The sequence below is a fragment of the Ananas comosus genome, linkage group 18, assembly GCF_001540865.1.
Source record: "Ananas comosus cultivar F153 linkage group 18, ASM154086v1, whole genome shotgun sequence".
NCBI lineage: Eukaryota > Viridiplantae > Streptophyta > Magnoliopsida > Poales > Bromeliaceae > Ananas > Ananas comosus.
This window is the reverse complement of record NC_033638.1, coordinates 765,025-787,410: the sequence shown is the minus strand read 5'-3', so window position 1 is coordinate 787,410 and position 22,386 is coordinate 765,025. Positions and strand designations below refer to the sequence as shown.

The window sequence follows — 22,386 nt, the reverse complement described above, 5'->3', positions numbered from 1 at the left end:
GAGCTTGAGGCTAAATTTAGGCTCGAAATTAATTTCAAGCCAAGCTTGAGCGGTGTAAGCCTCGCTCGAGCATCAGCTCGGTCCTCCTCGCTCCCCCCCCCCCCCCCCCAAAGAAAGAAGAAAAAAAAAAAAAAAAAAAAAAAGCTTCTAAGGAAATATAAATAGAGATTAATAAGAGAAAGGGACTGCGAGATAAAAGTCAATAATAACTAAAAGCAACTGCAAACAATATTGACCAATATTCTACGAGCACATCGACGACGGAGGCAATTGACAAATTAATGCAGTAAAACAGCGACAACGACTACGAACGCGCCTCACAAGCAATAAGTAACTCAGAATTACACCATCTAATTGAAGAAAGACATTCACCATCTTGTAAACTGGAGCTTCGGAAAAGATTTTAAGTCCTTTTAAGCCTCTAAGAAAGAATTTTACATGATGGCTAAAGCATTGTCTCATGTCACTACAGTATCAGAACCCATCACTATCTTGCATTCGAAATCGAGAAAAGTATACTAAATATCCATGTCTATGCGACACACGATTGCACCGACTATTAACTCCGATGAATGCAATCTCGAACCTAACGTAATCAGATTCTAGCGCTGGAGAAGGACGAAGCATCTATCGATCCACCTAGTTCTGTGTTAACTCAGTTGATCCGATTTCGACGTATGAAAATTTGTAAGAGAACCCCACCGTTGTTGTCTATTTTTGATTACCGCGACTGCGCTTCTAGAAGGATGTTTGTGGCCACGTTGATGTCATTTCTGGCTTGCATGAGTGCCTGCCTCGCAGCGTTGCTATCAAATCCCATTGATACCAGCATAGCGATAGAAGACTCAGGTGGCTCTGGAGGAGGCGCACGTGCCACAGGTGGATAATTTCGCTGCAAGCGAATCAGGGAAATAAGACGATTTCTCGGAGCAATCGAAAGATGCATAATATGTGCGATAAAAGCTTTCACGGATAGTGTGTTACTATTGATAGAAAGTAAGAAGACTTGCCTGAGTTTGACGGCCGGTGAAAGAAGAAATATTTCCTGCAATATTCCCATTTGGTGACGTTCGCGATGAGCTTGCCCCAGAAGATGCGAAAAACCTTGAGAAATGTCTCGCCACGGCGTTTGGGAACTGTGGGATTATTAATCACATTATATTTTCATTAACAAGAGAATTCTTAATTGTTTTTGAGAAAAGACCGCAGATGAAACAATCATTGTCGGTCTAAGGCAACACGGAAACTTTCAAGCAAGTAATTTGTATTCACAGATCAAGAATATAACCTGAATCACTTTTGTTATCGACAATTATAATTAAAATCTTTAGCAGTTCGTCTATGTCTTCATGTAAAGCAACAAAAGCTGTATAAACCCTTCTACAGTGGAGTTGATGATTTCCATTCGGAATGCCGCACATAACTTGTCGCTATAGAGATATTTCTAGTACTAAACGTAAAGTTCAACCCAGTTCGACCAGGTTCAACGATCATGAATAAGAACTGCATAAGACAGTGATAATAACATTACAAGAAACCTTAAAAACAAAGATTTAAGTGCCGTGGAACAGGATCGCGCCAAAAACTTGCTGGCGCGGTATGGCATGGTGCGTGTTGTGCCGATGCATCCATGTCACAAAAAGTACTTGCGTGCCTATCACCGACACACATTGGCATAACGTTTCTTTTCTTTTTTTGCACCAATATATTTTATTGCTTATGGTATATCTTTATTAAATCTTTTGCACTTTATCCAGACAGCTACTTGCTAATTTCAAAGAAAAGAGAATATTGTGCCGCGCCATCGGCACGGGGTCATATCATGCGATATCTTGTCAGCATGGTATGTTACAGTGGACACGGCCTATGCCAATAGGCACTTAAATCCTTGCTTATATAACTCTAATGAAGTATAGCCATAGTTCACTTTACCGTACATTTGTTTTCATGTGAAACATAATCAACATGAATTTTCAAGTCTTCAAAATTTTCTCTTTTCTTTTCTCTAAATTGTGTTGGTTCTTTTATGTGGTTTTGGTATGAAATGAAGAAAATCGAGGTTCAGAGACCATTGCATTTCCCTCATCACAGCTTTTTGTTTCTTTCGAACAAGTAATCAACAGAATTCCACAAAAGCTAAGGTCCTCTGATGTAGACCACTTTATCTCACATTTTGTGCTCTTTGATTAAAAGCATTTTACATTTCTATTGTGCTATTCAGCTCGCGCGTTGATGTCAAATACTTTTGTATTAAATTTTAGACTGATTTTCTCAGGAGTTTTATGCTCAAGTAGCTAAAAAGGCTGATTAAGGTTCTACAAGCAACCTGAGAACAAAAGAAAAGAATTCACTGCCAATAAAATAGTCATGCAAAAAGTATAATTTTATACTCTCTTTATATATCTAATTGAAACCTCATGTTCCTCGGTTGTCAACAGTGTTCCAATTTCTAAAGCAGAAAATATAAGGAAGTTACCACAGGACATGATGCTGTAAAAGTAAGTGGAATGAAGTAACATAGACAGTAAAATGAGTTTAATTATAATTACCTTTATCCGGCGAATGCCAAATACATTGAGGTGATATAGGGCGCCAGCCAGCATTCCACATAGGCCAGGTAAAAGTGACCTTTTCCAGGACGACAAGAGAAGCTGATAGCAGGAGAGAGAACACGGAGTAATTAACAATAACATAAACTGCCCCTAAAAATATCGAGATTCTGGAAACAACAATAACCTGAAGGCCAGCCAGGTATATGAATGACTTGTCGCCAAATTGTAAGCCGAATATGCGGAACCGTGATGTAACAGGAATATCAAAATAAAAGGGCACAAATGATGAAAATATGAGACCATAAGGCCCAGAAGCAATTACGTTTGCCGTGGGATCTATGAAAAGGAAAAAGAAAAACCATTATTTCAACTAAGTTTATGTGCAAGATAGAATGTCAAAAGGTTCTACAATCGCTTAGAAGAGAAAAGTATTATACAATATATTGAATTTATAATACATAACTAAAAGTTGAAGGAAAGAAAGGTGTATTTCAGTAAGCAAAAAGGCAAAAAGGCATTATTATTTCAGTAGGCAAGATTATCATATAACGCTGATTTGCGTAGGTTAGCAAACTAAGAAACAACTATACCTTTAAAAAGCATCAAAGCTATAATCTCAAATAGCGAAGATACTATCAGCGAGAATAACACAAAGACCTGCAAATTCAACATACATCAAGTAAACAGTCCGAAAACAGATGGTTAAAACTTGTGCATAAACAAGATGACTAAGAAATAAAAAGTCGTCGAAGTACCAAGCAATGTTTGCTATCCATAAAGTAACTTTTAAGGAGAACAGAATGGAAGTACTATATTTGTTCAATTAGAACACATTTAAACAAGCTTTTATCGAAAAGGACACATCTAAACAAGTCACATGACAACTTATGTCAGTGTGCCGAAGATTCTTTTCAGTGGCCTATTACTTACTGAGTATTTGTTGGAGCCCATCTGCCTCTCAAATACCCTAAAATAATAAAGCAAGTATACTCCAAACAGTAATTCTGGTGTAGACGAAAACGCAAATACTGATGCAAAAATCCTCCATAACTGGAAGGTTTTTATAATATCCTGCCACAAGCGAAACGTTACAATATTAATATAACTGAAACTGTCACTTTGTGACAAATATTACATGCATAGTGCAAATTCTGAAGGAAATAACATAACATCATTAAAAAGAAAAAAAATGTACCAGAGACTAATAGGCAACGGTTCCCAAATCCCAATTGACGCAATGAATGACACCCTATACTCCAATCCTCCAAGATTTTACTGAACTTATCAATTATCCACTAACTTAATAACCAATATCATTTCACTCCTAACCTAATAAAAATTTTCATCACCTCATTATCATAAGAACTAAAGGGTTAAGTGGGAAACTGACTTTCAGGATTTACAGGAGTCAACATATTCAAACACCTGGATTTAATATGACATCCCATGGCACTCCTCAATGATAAATTGGAGTGCAACTTACCGTCAAGAGTACCTAGGACAGATGATAAGACAAACTCTAAAGTATTTATATTCTTGAGGTTTAAGTGCTAAGAATTCTTAAGTTCCAAGGCACTTGCAAACTAGGAAAATATCAGTTATTAAATAATGTTTTATCAACTAAGACACTTATAATCTATGACTTCCATTATGTCTTACAAAAAAATAATTACTTAAAAGTTTCAACATTATAGAAACCAAAAATCATGTAATTGTTCTAATTTCTTTATTAAATATTAAGACAATATCAACTAAAATATCTTTGGTAATGAGATTAATATGAAGCTACCAAAATCTACTGTCCAAATTGGTTCTGAAGATAAACCTTACTGTACTACTAAATTTTGAAGCCACAAAATTAGACTCCAATAGAGAAAAAAATCTCCTATCGGTCTAGCACAATAAACAATTGTTATAAATAAATAATCTATTTTGAACAAAGAACACTAGTTCAGATAAACTGCTTCATGAAAACTAAGAAAATTATATGCATCAGTTGAAATACATAATACCGTAATGATTCCCCTCAACTAGTGATTAATTCTTAGTATTTAAGCTACAATGGGAAATGGATAGCAACCAATGATGTATCTAAACCATAAAAACCAACTTTTCACTCGTCACAAAAAGTTACAAATGGAAATTACAAACATATTTCACCAATAAGTGTTTAGCCAATAAGGATGTATTTAAACCAGAAAAACCAACTATCCATATAGCATACCAAGTTTTACAAATGTGTGTGTGTGTGTGCATGCACAAGCGAGAGAGAGAGAGAGAGAGAGAGAGAGAGAGTATTAAAAAAAGAGAATTTTCTTGAATATGAAACACGAACAGAGTCAGACATGGAATATTATATTTGGTAGATGGTAATATACAACAATTTAATTCATAGACCACTATTACCGCCAAAGTCAAACAAACATCCCCGAACCATGCGTAGAACGTGAATCTCCATCTTACCAAGTGAACCCAGTAGATAATTCACGCTATCTAGAATCTATATAAGGTGTCCAAGTACCAGAGTAAAAGTGACAAAAAGGAATACATGGATACTACCTTGGAGAAAATTTTACTGCATTCACTATTCAATTGGAGCTTCATTACAAACAGAATTTTATTCCCCATGGTGATAATAGAAAGTTTTTTTCTAAGTCAAATGTTGTTCTCATCAGGTGCTTCCTTTTGCAAATCATCTTCTACTACCAACAGAACATATATACAATATAAAATTGATCTCACTAATCATTTAACTAGCAAATCTTATGCGTGCAAGAACATAATAACCATTAACGGGACAAACTAAAAATGTTGTTCGACTAATTAATTGTGCTAGCTTATGTACATTAACTCACCATCCCTTTATGTTTGCCCATCCATTTCTTAATTTCCAAGGACTTCTACAAGAATAGAGAAAAGTTTCTAGCTGAATCCAAATAATTTGTACCTGAGGTGAAGATGCCCTTTAAATATAATGCAAAAATGAACATAGTTATGCATCTAAAACTTAGTCTGTATGTTCATCCCATGCTACAGCAAACTTCCAAGGGAACAACATTAAAATAGAATCTATGTCAGGGTAAAAAGTCTGCCCGGAATCAATTGACTACAACAGTCATTGGGTTCTGTAAAATCATCAATTCATCAACGATCCACAGACACGTCTAATTTAAAGCAAGCAAAACCTTACAACCAACAAGAGCACAAGAAAAACTCATGTCAACAAAGAGCTATCCACACTTTACCCTTAGTTATCCCTAGTTATCGCTAGTTATCTCCATAACCGATCAAACTATCTTTTATTGTTGTAATCATCAACGTAATTGTTACAGATACTCTTATAATCTAAACCAAACAGTAATTTGACTTTGTTCTCAATTATCTTAGGATAGCAAATAACCTAAGGAATAAGAAAATAACCTCACAGAATTTATCCAAACACCACACAACCCCTGGAAACATGCTAACCCTCATTTCATCCCTAGTTATTCGAGCTACACAACTTGGGCAACTCCATTCTTATATTGCATAAAACTTCCAAACATATTACTACATAGCATAAAAAGAAATATAATTTAGGGAATTAACCAAAACAGGTCAATAGGTTCTGCAAGTCACCAATCCATCAACTACCGAGATGACAGAATCAAAAACCCATACCTAATTCACGGCAAGAAAAACCTCACCCGCCAACAAGAATACAAGAAAAACCTATCTCCCATCCCCCACTTCATACCTCATTATCCCTAGTTATCCGCAGTAATCCCCATAACTGGTATATCTCTATTTTATTGTTATAACTATTGCTGAACTATTACAGATACTCCTAAAATCTAAAACCAAATGAAAATGTTGATTTTGTTCTCAATTATCATACAATAAAGGATAACCTAAGGAAAAAGAAGCTATCCTCACAAAATTCGTCCACCCAACCACTGGTGCCACACCATCCTCAATTTCTCATTACATACTCAGTTATGACTCTGATTATTACGGACACACTTTAACATCGCAATTATCCTTCTAATCCCTACAAACACTCAGTATAAACTCAAACCAAACGCAAAATTTACTCTATTTTCTGCGATCCTTAGATAACTAGATCCCTAAATTCCTTCCCATAGCTACACACATAACATATAAGCATATTGTATAGCATGAAAAGAGGATCTAATGTAGGGAATTGAGCACAAACAAGTCGATGAGCTCTTTAATTCACCAATTCACCAACTACTCAGATGACAAAATCAAACACCCACGTCAAATTTAGGTTAAAAAAAGCACAAAAATCCCCCAAAACACACACCAAATTAGGTCAAAAGAACACGAATCCTCTACCTGATACGACAATCCGAGCCGCAGCGCCCGTCCCCGAACCCCAAACACGGCCGTGAGGAGCACGCACGCGAGAACGAAGGCCCTAGCGACCGGAGCATTGTCTAGGTCAAAGAAAAGGGGAAACCGCGTCAAAATTGCATCAAAAAAATCGGAAAAAATGGCGAAAAATTCCTCGAAAAAGCAGGGGATTAGGGGTTTCGGTAGGATCGCGAAGGGGAAAATCGGAGCTTACGGAATCCGGAGGGCCCGCCGTTCATCGGCGCGGGGCGGAGATTGGGGGATTAGGGAGAGTTTCGTGTGCGAACGAAAAGCGAGAGAGAGAGAGAGAGAGAGAGAGAGAGAGAGAGAGAGAGGTGGGAAATGGAGTCATACGAGGAAATGGTAAAATAAAAGGGGAAAATAGTATATAAATAGGAGTAGGGATAGTTGCATGTGTGTCCCTACAAAAGAATAAAATTGCACACAAACTCCTAAAGTTGGGGGATTGAAAAAAAGTTGGGGGTTAAATATTGTATTTGTCTTGAAATATCTCATATAGAGTAAATGTTAGTCCCATATAAAGTTTTTAGTTGAGAGAGAAGAGAGAAAAAGATGAGAGAGAAAATAAGAAAAAATGAAAGAAATGACAGAAAGTGAGAAAAGAGAGAGATGAAAATTTTAAAGTCTGTGTGACACGTCTCATAATACGAGTTAGAAATTACAATGAATTAAAGTTTCAGGACTAAAATCTTGGATTGCCAGCCCTAAGTACGGCCAAATTGAATAGTTTCACCTAGCACCGCTGTCTAGTGCAATTAGATAATACCCTGATAGCGGATTAAGAAATTTTAAATTTGATTATTTGCATATACACTTCTTGAAAGGCCCTCAACATGTAACAGCTCAACCTGCTAACAATAATAACTCATCGGGTCTAAATTATCGACTCAAAATGTTTAAGCCCGATTATTAGTTAGTGTCTATGATCTCTTATGTACTCAATTATAGCCCCATTTCCATCCTATGTGGGACTATTTTGGGTGTTACAGGAATAGAATGAGTTTAGAGAATACTGAATAAAATACAACTTTACCGAGTTCAAAATAAAGCATCTACCTCATCCAGTACCCGAATTCTCGACTCGACCAATGGTTCTCACTTAGAAAATATCACCAAATGTCAAAGTATCCTATGTGTCACAATATTTCAAGTTGTTGCATTTAGACATTCTCCGTCAAGAAACTAGGAGAGAGGGAGAAAAGGACGAGAGCGAAAATGAGTAAAATGAAAGAAATGAGAGAAAGTGAAGAGAAAGGGGTGAGGAGAGAGACAATGAAGAAAAAATAAAGCGAAAAAAGAGATGAGAAAGAGAGTGAAGAGAGAGAAAGTGAGGAGAGAAAGATAAAAGTTTTAAAGTTTGTGTCACACTTCCAGAGGTGAAAACGGATTGCATACGGCCAGATATTTGACGAAATTATATTCGCATCTATACGATTTTTTTTGGATACGGATATACGTCATATGCTAAATTTTTATTACCACATCCGCTAAATATAGATTGGAATATGGTCAGATATTTTTCGGATTCGAATGTGGGTTGGATATGTATAATATATATGCACATATACAAAAAATTTACTTTATTTTTCTACTTTGTTCCCTAACTATACTTCTTCATATATAAAATATATGATTTTAATATACAATTGATTATAAAATAAACGAATAATATGAAAAATCACCTCCAGTGCCCTGGTTGGCAATGAATTAGAGGAAAGAAATTTGGGCGGACCAAACGAGCAAAATTGGGCCGGATGAATCCAAAAATATAAAGAATATAAAAATAATAATACTAAAATTCTAGATATCTATATCCATATCCTTTTTTTTCGGATATCAGAAAAAATTTAACTTTCTAAAACCATATCCGTCTGTATCCGACCAGATCCGAATATTTTTTATTCAAATCCGGATATTATTGAATACAAATACGAATATTTGTGGATAATATATGATCCGTTTTCACCCCTACACGCGTCTTATAATTCGAGTCAGAAATTACAATGAATTAAAGTTGCAGGACTAAAATGCTACGCGCTACATGGTTTGAGGACCAAAGTATAATTTAACCTACCTAAAAAGAGAAGTTGAACTACTAGTGTGACGCCCCAACTTCCCAGGGGGTCACCCATCCTAGGACTACTCCCGTCCCAGCACGCTTAACTCTCTTAACCTCTTGGGCCTTGCCACCACCCAAAATGCTTAAGCCGGGTTAAGAGTTTAGCCCTATTATATCTCATATATAGGACTATCTGGGGTCTCACAATCTCCCCTCCTTTAAGCCCTGACGTCCTCGTCAGGCTCAGACTCACAAGTACCAGGCGATGTGAGACTCATCTCGCTAGCCCGTCATCCAGACCCTGGTTCAGCCGAGAGTCATCTCACACTTCCGACTGGTAATTGGCTCTGATACCATCTGTGACGCCCCAACTTCCCAGGGGGTCACCCATCCTAGGACTACTCCCGTCCCAGCACGCTTAACTCTCTTAACCTCTTGGGCCTTGCCACCACCCAAAATGCTTAAACCGGGTTAAGAGTTTAGCCCTATTATATCTCATATATAGGACTATCTGGGGTCTCACAACTAGCGTGGTAAAATGATGAGGCTTTGATTTGCATTTTGGTTGCATATTTGGCTTCAAAAACAAAATATTTATTTAATATTTATGTTATTTTTTTTATTAATAGTTTTAACGACAAATGACAAAACGAGCCAATTTGGTATATTTATGAAAGGTTTAGAATTTATTAAATTCACTTTAAAATAGTAGGGACAGAGATAAATTTTGGTAGAAGTTTGGGGGCGAATTGTATAATTTACCGTTTAATTCAAATCTCATTATGAGTGTCAACTTGGAAATAGAGTAAGGTTAAATTATTAAAAAATTTATTATTTGTCAAATAATTTTATCAAAATTTTATTTGGACGAATAATCATATACTGTCCAATCAAAAACTGTTAATCGCCCGACATCTTTAATGAAAAAAAAACAATAAATTATTTACTATCTGGCTTTTTTTACAAAAGAAAATTGATAAATACTTTACTGTTTCTTTCTATTTTTTATATAGAATTCTTTCAACCACATAAAAATTTCAGCAATTCACATACAATCGCAACAGCTAAAAAAATTTCAACAATTAAATAAAAATTTTAATAATCTGCATACATTCCTAATCAACTTCATAAGGATCCTCACAATCCATACAAAAAAAAAATAAAAAATTATAAACAATAATAACAATCTGAAAACGGGGAATAATTCAGTGCTTTCTAAAGACGATGAATAATTTACCGTCTTTCTCATTTTTGTCCAATATAGTGATGAGCTGGCAAGCAGCGATTTAGTTGGCTAAATAAAATTTTAGAAGGGTCATTTAGCCAATTATAATTTTTTTTAAGGGTCATTTTTAAATAAAAGTCCTTGGTAGAACTATTCTAGCTAATTCTTTTGTTTGCTAATTGATCCCATGAGTTAATTCATCTTAAATCCTTGCTATAGTAAAAACTTTAATAAACATTTTCATCTGTTATTTAGACAAATACATTTTTTTCTATGCAAAACACTCTTATCAACTATTTTCATTTTTCAGATTAAAATTTCAAAAAAAAAACTATTTTTCCACAAATCTGAAGAAAATTTTTTTGAAAAACTATTTTTTTAGGAATCAAATAGATAGAAGATATAAGCGTTATGGATACTGACATAGGACAGAACACGATTAGGACACACGGGGACTCAGTAGTTTTTAAAAAATTAGGACACGAATACGATATAGACACCACTAATAAAATATAATATTATTAATATAATAATATATATTTATTACTTGTAAAATATTAATTTTGGTAAAATATTATTATATTTCTCGTATGATTGAAAGTTAGTAAAATTTTTATTGATAGTTCATTTATTTTAAGAAAAGAAATTCTCCACTATTCATAATTTATTTATATTGTCCAAGAAAATGTGTATGCCTTTATAAAAAAGCTAAAATATTTGCCATTTTATATTATATATGCATAAAAATGTGAANATATATATATATATATATATATATATATATATATATATATATATATATATATATATATATATTAATTGTATGCACTTTAGAGCGGTATTGAACGCACGTCCAAGGAGTGCCCACATTAGATACAAGCGTGTCTGATACAGAAACGTGAGGCTTATAGAAGTGTCTGTGATACATAGTAAAAAATATTTTTTCAACCAAAAAACTATTTTATGAAACAAAACACTGTCCCTGAGTTGAAAGAAAAGGTATAGGTGCTGAAAAATTATCTACATTATTATATATTATTATTACTATTATTATTATTAGGGTAAACTTCAAATATCACCCTCGTGGTTTCGTACTTTCGCACTTAGTACTCTGCATTTTAAAGTATATCAATTTAGTACCCTATGATTTCATTTTTCTCTTTTCGTCAGTCCCTTCGTTAACTTTTCGTTAAATTATATACAAAAAAATTAGGATACCTACTAATGGTTTATCGAATATTCACTTTAGTAACCTTCAGTTTTAACTTTGTCACTGATTTAACAAAAAAAAAATAGTGAAGTGGATAACAAAAAGAACAAAAAAAATACAGGGTATGAAAGTGATACATTTTAAATCACAGAGTACTAAGATGAGAAAATGCGAAACTCCAGGTGGCATTTGAAGTGTTTTCTTATTATTACTACTACAATTGTCAAAGTGCCAGGCTAGGTCGGGCCGGGCCGGGCCGGGGCAAGTTGCTTAGAAATGTTTTAAAATCCGACCCAATATTGCTCCCAAGATGTAGACCTCTAAACTTGATTGGATTGGATTTTAAAATCTTGGACCGAATCGGGTCCATTTAGATCCAACTCGATCCAGCCCGTTAGCACCTCTTTATTACATCACCATAGTGCGACTAGGGCTATTGTTAACAAGCTGAACACAAGCGAGCTGGGGACGGCTCATATTCGTTTGTTTATTAAATAAGCCATACATGAGCTGACTTATTAAAATATCAAGCTAAAACATTCAGCTCGTGTTCTTCTTGTATATTAAAGAGCCGAACACGAGCTGTCTTAGGAACAGTAAGTTAGATTGCCAGTCCTACTATCCACGAAAAAGTTGAAAGAAAGTTAAAAAATTAAAAACCTAATCTAATAATAAAATTTTACAAAATATAAGCCCCATTACATTTTGATTGGCCTAAATTCAAATAGTAAAAAATTAAATATATATATATATATATATATATATATATATATATATATATATAATATATATATATATATATATATATATTTATTTATTTATTTATTTATTTATCTGTGAGTGTATTCGAACTATATTGAGCTGAATGCAAATGAACTAATCCGCAGCTCGTGTTGGGCTTGTTAAGATTTCGAGTTGAAAAATTCAGCTTTTTCTGCTCGTTCATTAAATGCGCGATCGATCGTGATGCTCATTTCAAGTTAAATATGGACGCCTGCGCGTACAACGAGCTGATTGCTAGCCCTAAGTGCGGCCAAATTGATTAGCTAATCCCACCCTATTTAATTTTTAAATATATAATTTAAATTATAAATTATAAATTATAAATTTTAAATTTTAAAATTTTAAAATTAAAATTAACATTTAGATTTTAAATTATAAATTTTAAATTAATATTTAGATTTAAATTTTAAATTTTAAATTTTAAATATTATTTTAATTATTTAAATTTAACATTTTATATTTGTAACTTGAGAGTTGATTTAAAATTTAAAATTTAAAAGTTATAACTTAAATTTTAAATTTGAGATTTAAAAATAAAAATTTTTATTTTAAATTTTAAATTTTAAATTATTATTTTTAATTATTTAAATTTTAAATTTAAATTAAAATATAATAATTAGGGCAATATCATTATTTTCTATTTATAACTCTACCCACTATTCTTCTTATTCTATATTATCTGTCCAAACACTATTTTTCTTAATTCCGGAAACAACTCAATTATAATCCGAAAGCAAAATTAATCTATTCCAGGCTTAATCCTGAACTTAACCGTATTCTTGAAATAACTAGTTTTTACTTAACTCCAAACCAAACGAAGCTAAGAGATTTCATATTTGATTCTATGCATATGCACCCTTGAAAGGGCTAGTTAATTTTTTTAAAAAAAAGCAATTTCCAACATTGCTCTCTGAATTTCAAAATTTCATAGATGCCCCTTCAAAACATATACCCCTCTAAATATATGAATTTATCACAAGTACCAATTCAAGCATATATACTAAATACTCATTAAGTTAATGAAATGACAATTTTACTCTCAACTATTTCTTGTAAAGCAAAATATTAATATTAATACATACTGTTATTTTTTGTAGGACATAGATTTTAACTTTACAAGTTATGGCTTTATTTTTTTAAATTTCTCATTAAATGTGTGATCTATTGCTTTTATTTATTAGTTATTTAGCTTTAAAAAATGTGTTGAAATTATGGAAATTGCTTTCTTGGTGCTAATTTTGCTAAGCTTTAAGTTTACTACAGGTGAAAAATGAAATTTCAGAACTGATCTATTAAATTCGCATGAATTATAATGTTTATGAGAGTATTGATGATATTTTGAACTCTGAAGGGACATTTTATGAAATCACAACCTTCCAGAAGAATATTAAAAAAAATTATCCCTAAAAAAGGTTAATATTTCCACTTAAAATTAAATGTACCTTGTAGAGTTGTAGGAGTTTTATAAGGTTATCATCCACGCCTTACATATTCATAACTTGTCACAAGAAACTTAAAAAGATACTAAAACTACGAGTTGAGCTCCTGTACTTTTGAAAACACAAGAGCATTTATGCTTATGACTGTTTAGCCGTCGGATCGCCCTCAAGATTTATACAGTACTATTGACGATGTGTCCTACTAAGTCTCCCTTATTAATACTGCACGAATCTTAAGATAATCTGACGGTTAAAAAATCGCACGAGTAATTATATAAGGATTTGATTCGAATGTAAATAGCTTTTTCACTTTGGCAAAAAAAAAAAAAAAACTTTTGAACTTTTGCTGCGACAGAAAACTAGAAATGAGCTTATACGTCTCAGAAACCGAAGCTCCAATTTATTGCCAACCTTATTCGCAGCGCGAAATCATTAGAGAGATTTTTTTTTTTATTGAAAAAATTTATTAGAAGACAGTAATGATGATCTTCAAGACTACAAGTTAACTTCCGAAACAATTCATTATTCATCTATTTTAAACTGTAGAAGTTTAGAGCTCCTGCTGTGACTTGAGAATCTAAAATGCGAAAGAAGAATCTAAAATTAGGAGCTTCTATCGCAAACTCTACAGTTTGTTCTTCTTCAAACAGCTCTACTTAAACCGCAATTTAATCTTATAATACATCAAAGGAAGTTCAAAACATTACAGTTGCAGAAAAAATCTCAAAAAAAAACAAAATCCAAAGCAGCAAATTTTTTACAGATCAGATAATCAGAACATTATTCAGATGAACTCCTAAAATACTCTTCAAATAGAAGCTAATTGTGTAATTTACATTTGCTTTTAATCTGTTCTAACAATACAATAGTGGATAATTCCTGTTCCTGGAGTTGTATAAACAACCCTCCCCCCCAATCAGCCAAAATATAAAAAAAGGAAAAAAAAAAAGAAAAAAGAAGAGAGAGAAAGAGAGTGAGAAATAACAACATGGCATACATTGATGCTCAGATCATAGTTAGATACTAAATCTTTTTAACTTTTGTGTTGAGATCGAAGAGCGATATCGTGATGTATTCGCTGAAGAGATTCGACGCAATGTTTTATCTATTCCAAGATATCGGTCGGCCAAAGTTGCCTCCACTTTGAGATCTCGGCCTTGCAGTGCAGTTTCCTGATGCCGCCGTAGAACCCGTCAGTTTCGTTGCCTTCGCGGTGATCCTTTCGATTGACCGACGCCCGCCTCCATCGCGAGCCAGGTGTGTAGTGATTGAACTCCAACGCGACCGTATCTGAGAAAAAAAATAAGCAGAGTTCACGAACCGCAAAAATTTATCAGAACTAGCATCAGTTTTAGTTTGGGCTGAAGTTTCGTTTTGGCCTTGGTCGGTCATCGTTCTAATTCTTGTTTGTTTTCATTTATTGCGCCGTCGCTGGTGCATTCCAGTGACGTAAAATTGAGGGTTAAGAATCAAGAGAATTGGAGTGTAACCAAAACGAGGGATTCAGTTTTTCATTTTTCATTTTTCAGTTTTCAGTTTTCAGTTTTCAGTTTTTTCAGAGTCGCAAACAAAACTTCAAACACGCGGGAGGAAAAAGTGTTTCTGAATCAGATACTAACATTTTCAATACTAGGTCCAGTTTTTATGTTAAGCCAGAGAAGGGAAAAATTTAAAAGCGACAACAAGTCAGAGGTGCGACACTCACCGCTGAGATGGCAGCGACAGAAATGCTCGTTCCCGTCGCACGACTCTAAGTGACCTACAACTCCATACCACCATCCTGCCCAAAACAAAAAAAAAAAATGCCGATTAAGTCGAATAATTATCACTGAACTATTTTTGAAAGTTCGAGCTAAAAGGAGATGTTACGCAAAAACGCGCACCGTAGGGGAACTCCTTGTTCCTTCTCCATTGAATCTCAATGTGGTCGCCCGGGCGGAGATCATTCAAGCAGTCCGAGATGTGGAGGTCGTGTGCGGGAGTGTCGACGGGGGGCGGCCGTAGCCTATCCCATTGAACTCCCTCTTCGATGACGATGGTCCGACGCCCGTGCGGCGGGTACCTGTCGGTTGAGATTGCGCTTAAAGATGAGCAACAGCAATAGCAGACTCTCAAATGAGATGCTGTAATATCATATATTTATCTATATAACATTGTCGAAAACTGAATTATTACATAAGACCTAAACATGTCGTCGTCATCGCGCTTACCAAAAATGCCACTCTTCGATTGAGTTTCATTTCTTCGAGACTAAAGTACCCGTATTCGGATTTTACCGGGGTAGCATTAGGGGTGAAAATGGTCGAATACGGTCAGATTTTTAACAAAACCATATTCCATCCATATTTTTCTTCGGATGATGATATGTGTCGGTTGCTAAATTTTTGTTACCATATCCGTTTAAAACGGATTCGAATTCAGATAAAACTCGGATTTGTATTTGGATATTATTCGGATAATAATAACATGAAACACAATGAATGCAATTAAAGATCCATACTCGTGTTCAAACTTCGTATTCTTAGATTTCACTCAATAAAATTTAATATCTTACCAAATATAAACATAATTTTAATACAAAATTCATAGTAAAATAAACAAAAAGCACAATCGAAAACCATTTTATCCCCCTGCAATCCCCCTACAATATATATTTACATCCCTCTTATCTGTTAAGAGTGAGAACGGTTGAATACAGTCGGATTTTTGAAGAAACCAATTTCAAATGCGAATTCGGATACGAATACGTGTCGAATGCTAAATTTTGACATCCATATTCGCATCATGAGTCTATCCTAACCAAGATGAATTGCAAGAAAATAAGAGTAGAAGCATCCCAACCTCCCCTATCTCTCTTCTTGTCATACATAGGAAACCTATTTTGACCTAGAATTCGCCGCGGATCGCCGGAAAAAACGAAAGAGCAAAACCTAAGCATTCAATTACGCCGCGGTATTACACATACCTCGCATGGAAGGTGTCGCTGCGGCAATCGTAGCTCACTTCGGCGTCGTAGCACGACAAGATGAACCCGACATGCCCATGCTGCAAACAAAACACAACAATCAGAATCGAAAACTCTTTTAGTGGCATTTCGTCGAACACAACACATGATCGCACGATCTTTGCGAATTCGACCTTGAATTCGCATACCTCGCGGTTGTAGACCTGAGCAGGGAACCAGAACATGCCGGTCTCCATCGACATGTACCACGCCATGATCGAATTGTCCGGCAAGGGGCCGCTTCTTTTCGGCTTGTTGCCGCCGCAGCTGCGATCGGCACTAGACCTAATCCAGGATAACGGCCAGACGCAGGAGAGCGCGGCGATCCACCGCCTCGACCTCCCGCCGCCGCCGATGCCGATGCTGCCGCCGCCGCCCCCGCCACCTGCCTTCGGTTGGGCCGATTTCGAGGCCAAGTGCAGCTGCCACTCGCGGCGGGCAGCGTCGCCGATCACCCGCCCCCACTTCTCCCTCACATGCCTCTCCCACAGGTGATCGCTCCGGCACCGGTCGCGAAGCTCGGCGCACACGGCGGCCGCGTTGCAGAGCGCGGGGGGCGGCAGCTTCCCGAGAACCAATTCGAGGGCCAGCTCGGGCAAATCGAGGATCGACGGACCGCCCGATTCGCCGCCCCCTCTGCCGCCGTCGGGCCGCGATTGCAGTTTCTTCCTGGGGGACGGCATCGCGGGGGATCGAATTCTGACGGCGGCGGCGCCGGCAAGAGTGCAGTCTTGCAGGAAGCAGAGCAGCTGAAGGCCGAGATCGCGGAGCAGGAGGGAAGACAGCAGTCTCATGTCAGCTGCCCATGAGGGCAGGGACTGGACAGACAGGGATTTTGAGAGGAGGAGGAGCAAGAAGGAGGACACGAATGGAACAAGTAAGAAGATCATCAAAAATTGGAGGTTTTGATTTTTTTTTTGATTTTTTTTTTTTTCTTCTTCTTCTTTAATACTAGCTCAACCCTAGGCCAAGGGGTTGATTCACTATAAGAAAAGAAAAGTAAACGAAGTTTTCGAAAGTTTAGGGTTTACTNAAAAAAAAAAAAAAAAACACCAATCAGATGCAAAAATTCCAATTTTTTTTTTGGATAAATAATAAGAAAAAAAAAAGAAATCTCAGGATTTTGAACTTTAATGGATTAATTAATAATCCTAAGAATTGGGTTTGGGTTTTTGGGTCCCCTTTTTTTTTCTCTCACATCAAAGAGGATGGTGGTGTTGCAACTAAAAACCACCAACAAAATCTTAGTTTGGGAAATGGGTGGATGGGAGTGGGTGTAACCTAACACAACACAACACAACACAACACAACACAAAGGAGGGAGCTTTGGAGGAGGGGGTGGTTTTAATAGGAGTGAGAGGAAATTGAGAAGGTTTGTAGAGAGAGAAAGTAGAGAGAGATAGAGAGGGGGGATGATAGTGTGGGAAAACAACAATATGAAGTGTGGGGGACCCTTCCACACCTCACCCCCTCCACAAACCTTACAAAAGCTTTTTTAGCTCATCAAAGATCTTCTTCCTCCTCAACAACCAACACCCAAATCCCTCCTATTTTCTCTCTCCTCACACACACACACTCTCTCTCTCTCTCTCTTTAACACCCAATCTTATAAAAATTGGATTTTGGGGTTGAAGAAGAGAGAGAGAGAGAGAGATCAACACCCAAATCCCTCTCCTTCCTCCCTCTTTAGAGAGAGAGAGAGAGAAGAGAGAGAGTCTCCTTCCTCCCTCTTTCTTAAAAATTGGATTTTGGGGAGGGGTTGGGTGAGAGGGGGGATAGAGAGAGAGAGAGAGAGAGAGAGAGAGAGAGGAACAAAGATTCTAATTCATGGGGTGGGGATTTATATGGTTGGTTACTTGGTTGGGAAATAGGGATGGAGGATGGGCTTATCTTCTTCTCCCCTCTCTCTCTCTCTCTCTTCATGGCCTAATCAAGAATGAACACCTGTCCTCTTCCTACTTTTTCTCTCTCTTCCCCCTCTTTATTTGGGCTTATATTTTTTTTATCTCTCTCTACAATGATTATTGGTGGGTTGTGGTTAAAAATGGGTTCTTTGGCAAGGGGGGAATCACCTAATAGTTCTCTCCATCACTCATTTTGAGGGCTCTCCTAATTAAATTTGGGGAGGGCATTGAAAATGGGGTCAAATGAGTCATTGTAAAGGGGTTGGGAAGTTGTCCACTCACACATAACTTCTTCATTGAAACCATGTTTGAATGGCTAATTATAAGATGGTCAATTTTAGTCTGCCCCCTCGTAGGTAGGTAGGTAGGTAGGTAGGCCCGACAAACAGACGAATTAAATAAATGACAGATGGATTATTTTACTCGCAGATTATATAAATATAAAGCAAATTTTTAGATAGTCTGTATCTTTATCTATATCCGTCTGTGAACAGGTGAGTGGATATGCGGATTACCTGTAAGATATTCTTCTTTTTTTTTTATTTAATTCTTATATTTTTCAAATGCAAATTACATATACATAACTTTTAAAAGATTATAATATAATTTATTATTTGAAATATCATAATATATAATAAATAATATAAATTTTAAAACGCATAAACTATATGTAAAGATATTTTACATGTAAAGCAGGCAGCCGAAGGGTGGTAGAACAGCGCGGCAAAAGAGGCGGCGTGGTAAGAGAGAGGGCCACAGAAAGAAAAGAAGAAGAAGAGTAGTTAGATTTAGAATTTTTAAGTGGATAGACAAAAAATGTCCACAATTTTAACGGATACTCATTCGTGTTACGCATAATTTTTTGGATAAGAAAAATTAATATTCATACCTGCAAATTTATAAGTAATCTATGAGTATACGCGGATATAAATAGAAAATGACGGGTCTACTAATAAGAGATCCAACATCCTACCTCTTTAGGTGGCAATTGAATACCTACCAACTATATTATGTACTCTCTTTATATATATATATATATATATATATATATATATATAGTTGAGTTAGAATACTATCGATAGGAAACGGGCTCCGTTGCCACCCATTTGTTTTCGATGATGGAGCCTCCAAATCGACAATCGGCACCGTTAAACATGATCTATACCACTTAAAGTGTTTGGAAATCAAATTTCATACATTTTCAATATTGTTCTCTTATCCATCGAGTGGACACAAAAATGAACGGCTGAAAATGAATATTTTTTAAAAAATGATGATAGGAGTCTTGTAATCAAGATCAAGAGTATAGATCTTGTTTTAAATAGTTTAAAGAATTTTCTAACAAAAATTCAATTGATTTGAGTATCTTTACACCGTTAAACGAGAAAACGCCTCATATCGACAATTAAAATTACAAATTTTGAAACCCTTTGATCATTAGACAAATGATGTCAAAAAGATTTGAAATTTGATTTCTAAACACTTCAAGTAGTATAGATTATGTTCAACGGTGCCAATCGTCGATTTGGAGGCTCTATCATCGAAAACAAATGGGTGGCAACGGAACCCGTTTGCTATCCGACCTAGGTATTCTAGCTAACTTCTCTCTCTCTCTCTCATCTCTCTCTTCTCTCCTCCGTCTCTCTCTTCTCTATTTTTTTCCTATCTCTCTCTCTCATCTAGTATTATATTATATAGAGTGCAGGCTACATGCCTATCGAGAGCACGGGCTTCCGTGCTTCCAGGCTGATTCTATTGTCTGCGACTTTCGAATCCGTCGATCGGCTCCGTTTAACTTGATCTAGAGTATTTGGTGACCTAGGAAAATAAAATTTTTATTATTTTTCTGATATCATTTGCCTCGATGATCGAATGGGCTCAAAATCAATAAATTTAATAGCCCGTAGTGAGCCGTTTGCAAGTTTAACGGTTTTTTGAGAAATATTCCAAATCACGTGAAATTTGCATAGAAAATTCTATTATACTATATAAAAACAGACTCATATTATTTATTTAAACTTTTTAATTTATATTCATTACATTTGTACAGCTTTATTTCCAGCCTGTTGATTTGAGCCTTGTTCACTAGCAAATGATATCGTAAAATCATAAAACTTATTTTCTAGCTACTTCAATACTCTAGATCAAGTTTACACGGAGGCGATCGACGATTCGAACGTCGCAAACATCGAAACGAGACTGGAAGCACGGAATGCTCCGTTGCCTTCCGATAGCATAGTAGCACCTCACTCTATATTATATATAATATTTAATATATATATACTAGGTTGGACATACTATAAAAGCACCAAGCTATTGGTGCTATTGATTTTTTAGCCTTAGATTGAGAAATAGGTCCGGTTAGGATGTTGTCGGACCCCATAGGGTGAGTGACCCGAGTGGTTGGTTGATTTGATTGAATAATATAACTTCTAACGGGTTAAAAATAATCAGATGGTTAATCTAACGGTGGAAATCGATAACACCAAATCCTTGGTACTTATCCGATTAGATCCAACCGGACTCATACTATGAACGTGGGCTGGAGTACTATCAAAAAGCACCAATATGTGTATTGGCATTTTTTCGCCTTAGATCTGAGAAATAGGTGAGTCTAGCGAATGCTGTTGGGCCCCCTAGGGTTGAGTGCAGATGGTTTGGTTGAATAAGTTTAATAATGCGAACGGATGTTAAAATTAATTCATGAGGGTTAAAATCTAGCGGGAACAAACTCAGATAGCACCAAATCCTTCGGTACTATCGATAGATATCTCCAGCCGGATATCTATAATTATATTATAATATATATAATACTTATAGCAGGCTGACTGCTGCTCTCCAGGAACAACCGGGACCGTGAGGCTGTTTTCGATGATGAAATTTTCGAATCGACGATCGGCTCCGTTAGACTTGATCTAGCGCATTTGAAGTTTCTAGAAAATATTTTTTGCTATTTTTTGATATCATTTACCTAGTGATCGAAAGGATTCAAAATCAATAATTTTTAATGGTTGATATCTGCCGTTTTTAAGTTTAACGGTGTAGAAGTATTCAAATCAGATGAAATTTTGATACAAAATTCTTTATACTATCTACAACAAAATCAATATTTCTGATCGAAAATTTTAGTGCTATATCACCACTTTTTATAGGATTTTTATTTTTAGCCGTTAAAAATTATAGATTTTGAATCTTTTCGATTGCTAGGTAAATGATATCGAAAAATCGCAAAAATTATTTTCTAGAAACTTCAAATATGCTAGATCAAGTCTAACGGAGCCGATCGTCGATTCGAAAATTTCATCATCGAAAACGGCTCAAGAGCACGGAGGCCTCCGTGCTCCTGAGAGCACAGTAGCCCTACTCTATATATATAAAAAATAAACTATAAAGAAAAATAATTTTTTCTACAAAAAAAATGAAGAACCAGAGAGAAAGAGATGAATTTGTACTGTACTGTTTCAGAGGAATGTTGAATTTTAAAAAATAACAGTTGTTTCACATTATTTAATATAGTATTAGAGCACGAATTCGAGTCACTCCAAGTTCTGAAAATAATTAATTTTATCTCATTTAATTTAAGTTCACATCATGTGTATATCCAAAAATTTTGAGTCCAAACGTGAAAAATATCGTTAAACATATCAAAAAATTTTGAGTCCAAAAATATCAAATTTTTTTAATCTGCTTAAGCTTCTGTTATTTAACAATTTCGAACAAATCTGGGATCATCCTAAGAACCAAACAACTGCACTATGCAGTAGTGGTGGTGGAACCAAAGTGAATTTATTGAAGTAATCAATGTTTTGTGCCTAGGGTTTGGATGCTTCCAA

The 22,386-nt window shown here is 35.6% G+C and overlaps 2 protein-coding genes across 2 annotated transcripts; both read right to left on the bottom strand.

Moving 5' to 3' along the window:
* Nucleotides 318-7,259, bottom strand: LOC109724399 (rhomboid-like protein 20). Its single transcript, XM_020253217.1, has 8 exons — nt 7,123-7,259; nt 6,891-6,991; nt 3,483-3,623; nt 3,143-3,209; nt 2,737-2,888; nt 2,550-2,651; nt 1,011-1,136; nt 318-892 (listed from the first exon to the last, which is right to left on the bottom strand). Exons 1-8 carry the CDS (start codon nt 7,145-7,147, stop codon nt 722-724), a joined length of 885 nt encoding a protein of 294 aa, XP_020108806.1. The 5' UTR covers nt 7,148-7,259; the 3' UTR covers nt 318-721.
* LOC109724291 (F-box protein At2g32560-like) lies at nt 14,429-17,594 on the bottom strand. The gene is made up of 5 exons (XM_020253063.1): nt 16,799-17,594; nt 16,611-16,690; nt 15,529-15,707; nt 15,351-15,425; nt 14,429-14,935 (listed from the first exon to the last, which is right to left on the bottom strand). The coding sequence occupies exons 1-5, from the start codon at nt 17,537-17,539 to the stop codon at nt 14,751-14,753; spliced, it is 1,260 nt and encodes a 419-aa protein (XP_020108652.1). The 5' UTR covers nt 17,540-17,594; the 3' UTR covers nt 14,429-14,750.

Bases quoted from the DNA above. Each gene is read 5' to 3' on its own strand.
- LOC109724399 (XM_020253217.1), bottom strand. From the start codon at position 7,147: ATGAACGGCGGGCCCTCCGGATTCC. The intron at 2,889-3,142 runs GTATAGTTGTTT...TCCTTTTCATAG, and splicing joins AGCTTTGATGCTTTTTAAAG to ATCCCACGGCAAACGTAATT. The intron at 893-1,010 runs GCAAGTCTTCTT...ATTCGCTTGCAG, and splicing joins TCACCGGCCGTCAAACTCAG to CGAAATTATCCACCTGTGGC.
- LOC109724291 (XM_020253063.1), bottom strand. From the start codon at position 17,539: ATGATCTTCTTACTTGTTCCATTCGTGTCCTCCTTCTTGCTCCTCCTC. The intron at 16,691-16,798 runs GTATGCGAATTC...TTTTGTTTGCAG, and splicing joins CTCAGGTCTACAACCGCGAG to CATGGGCATGTCGGGTTCAT. The intron at 15,426-15,528 runs GTGCGCGTTTTT...TGTTTTGGGCAG, and splicing joins GAACAAGGAGTTCCCCTACG to GATGGTGGTATGGAGTTGTA.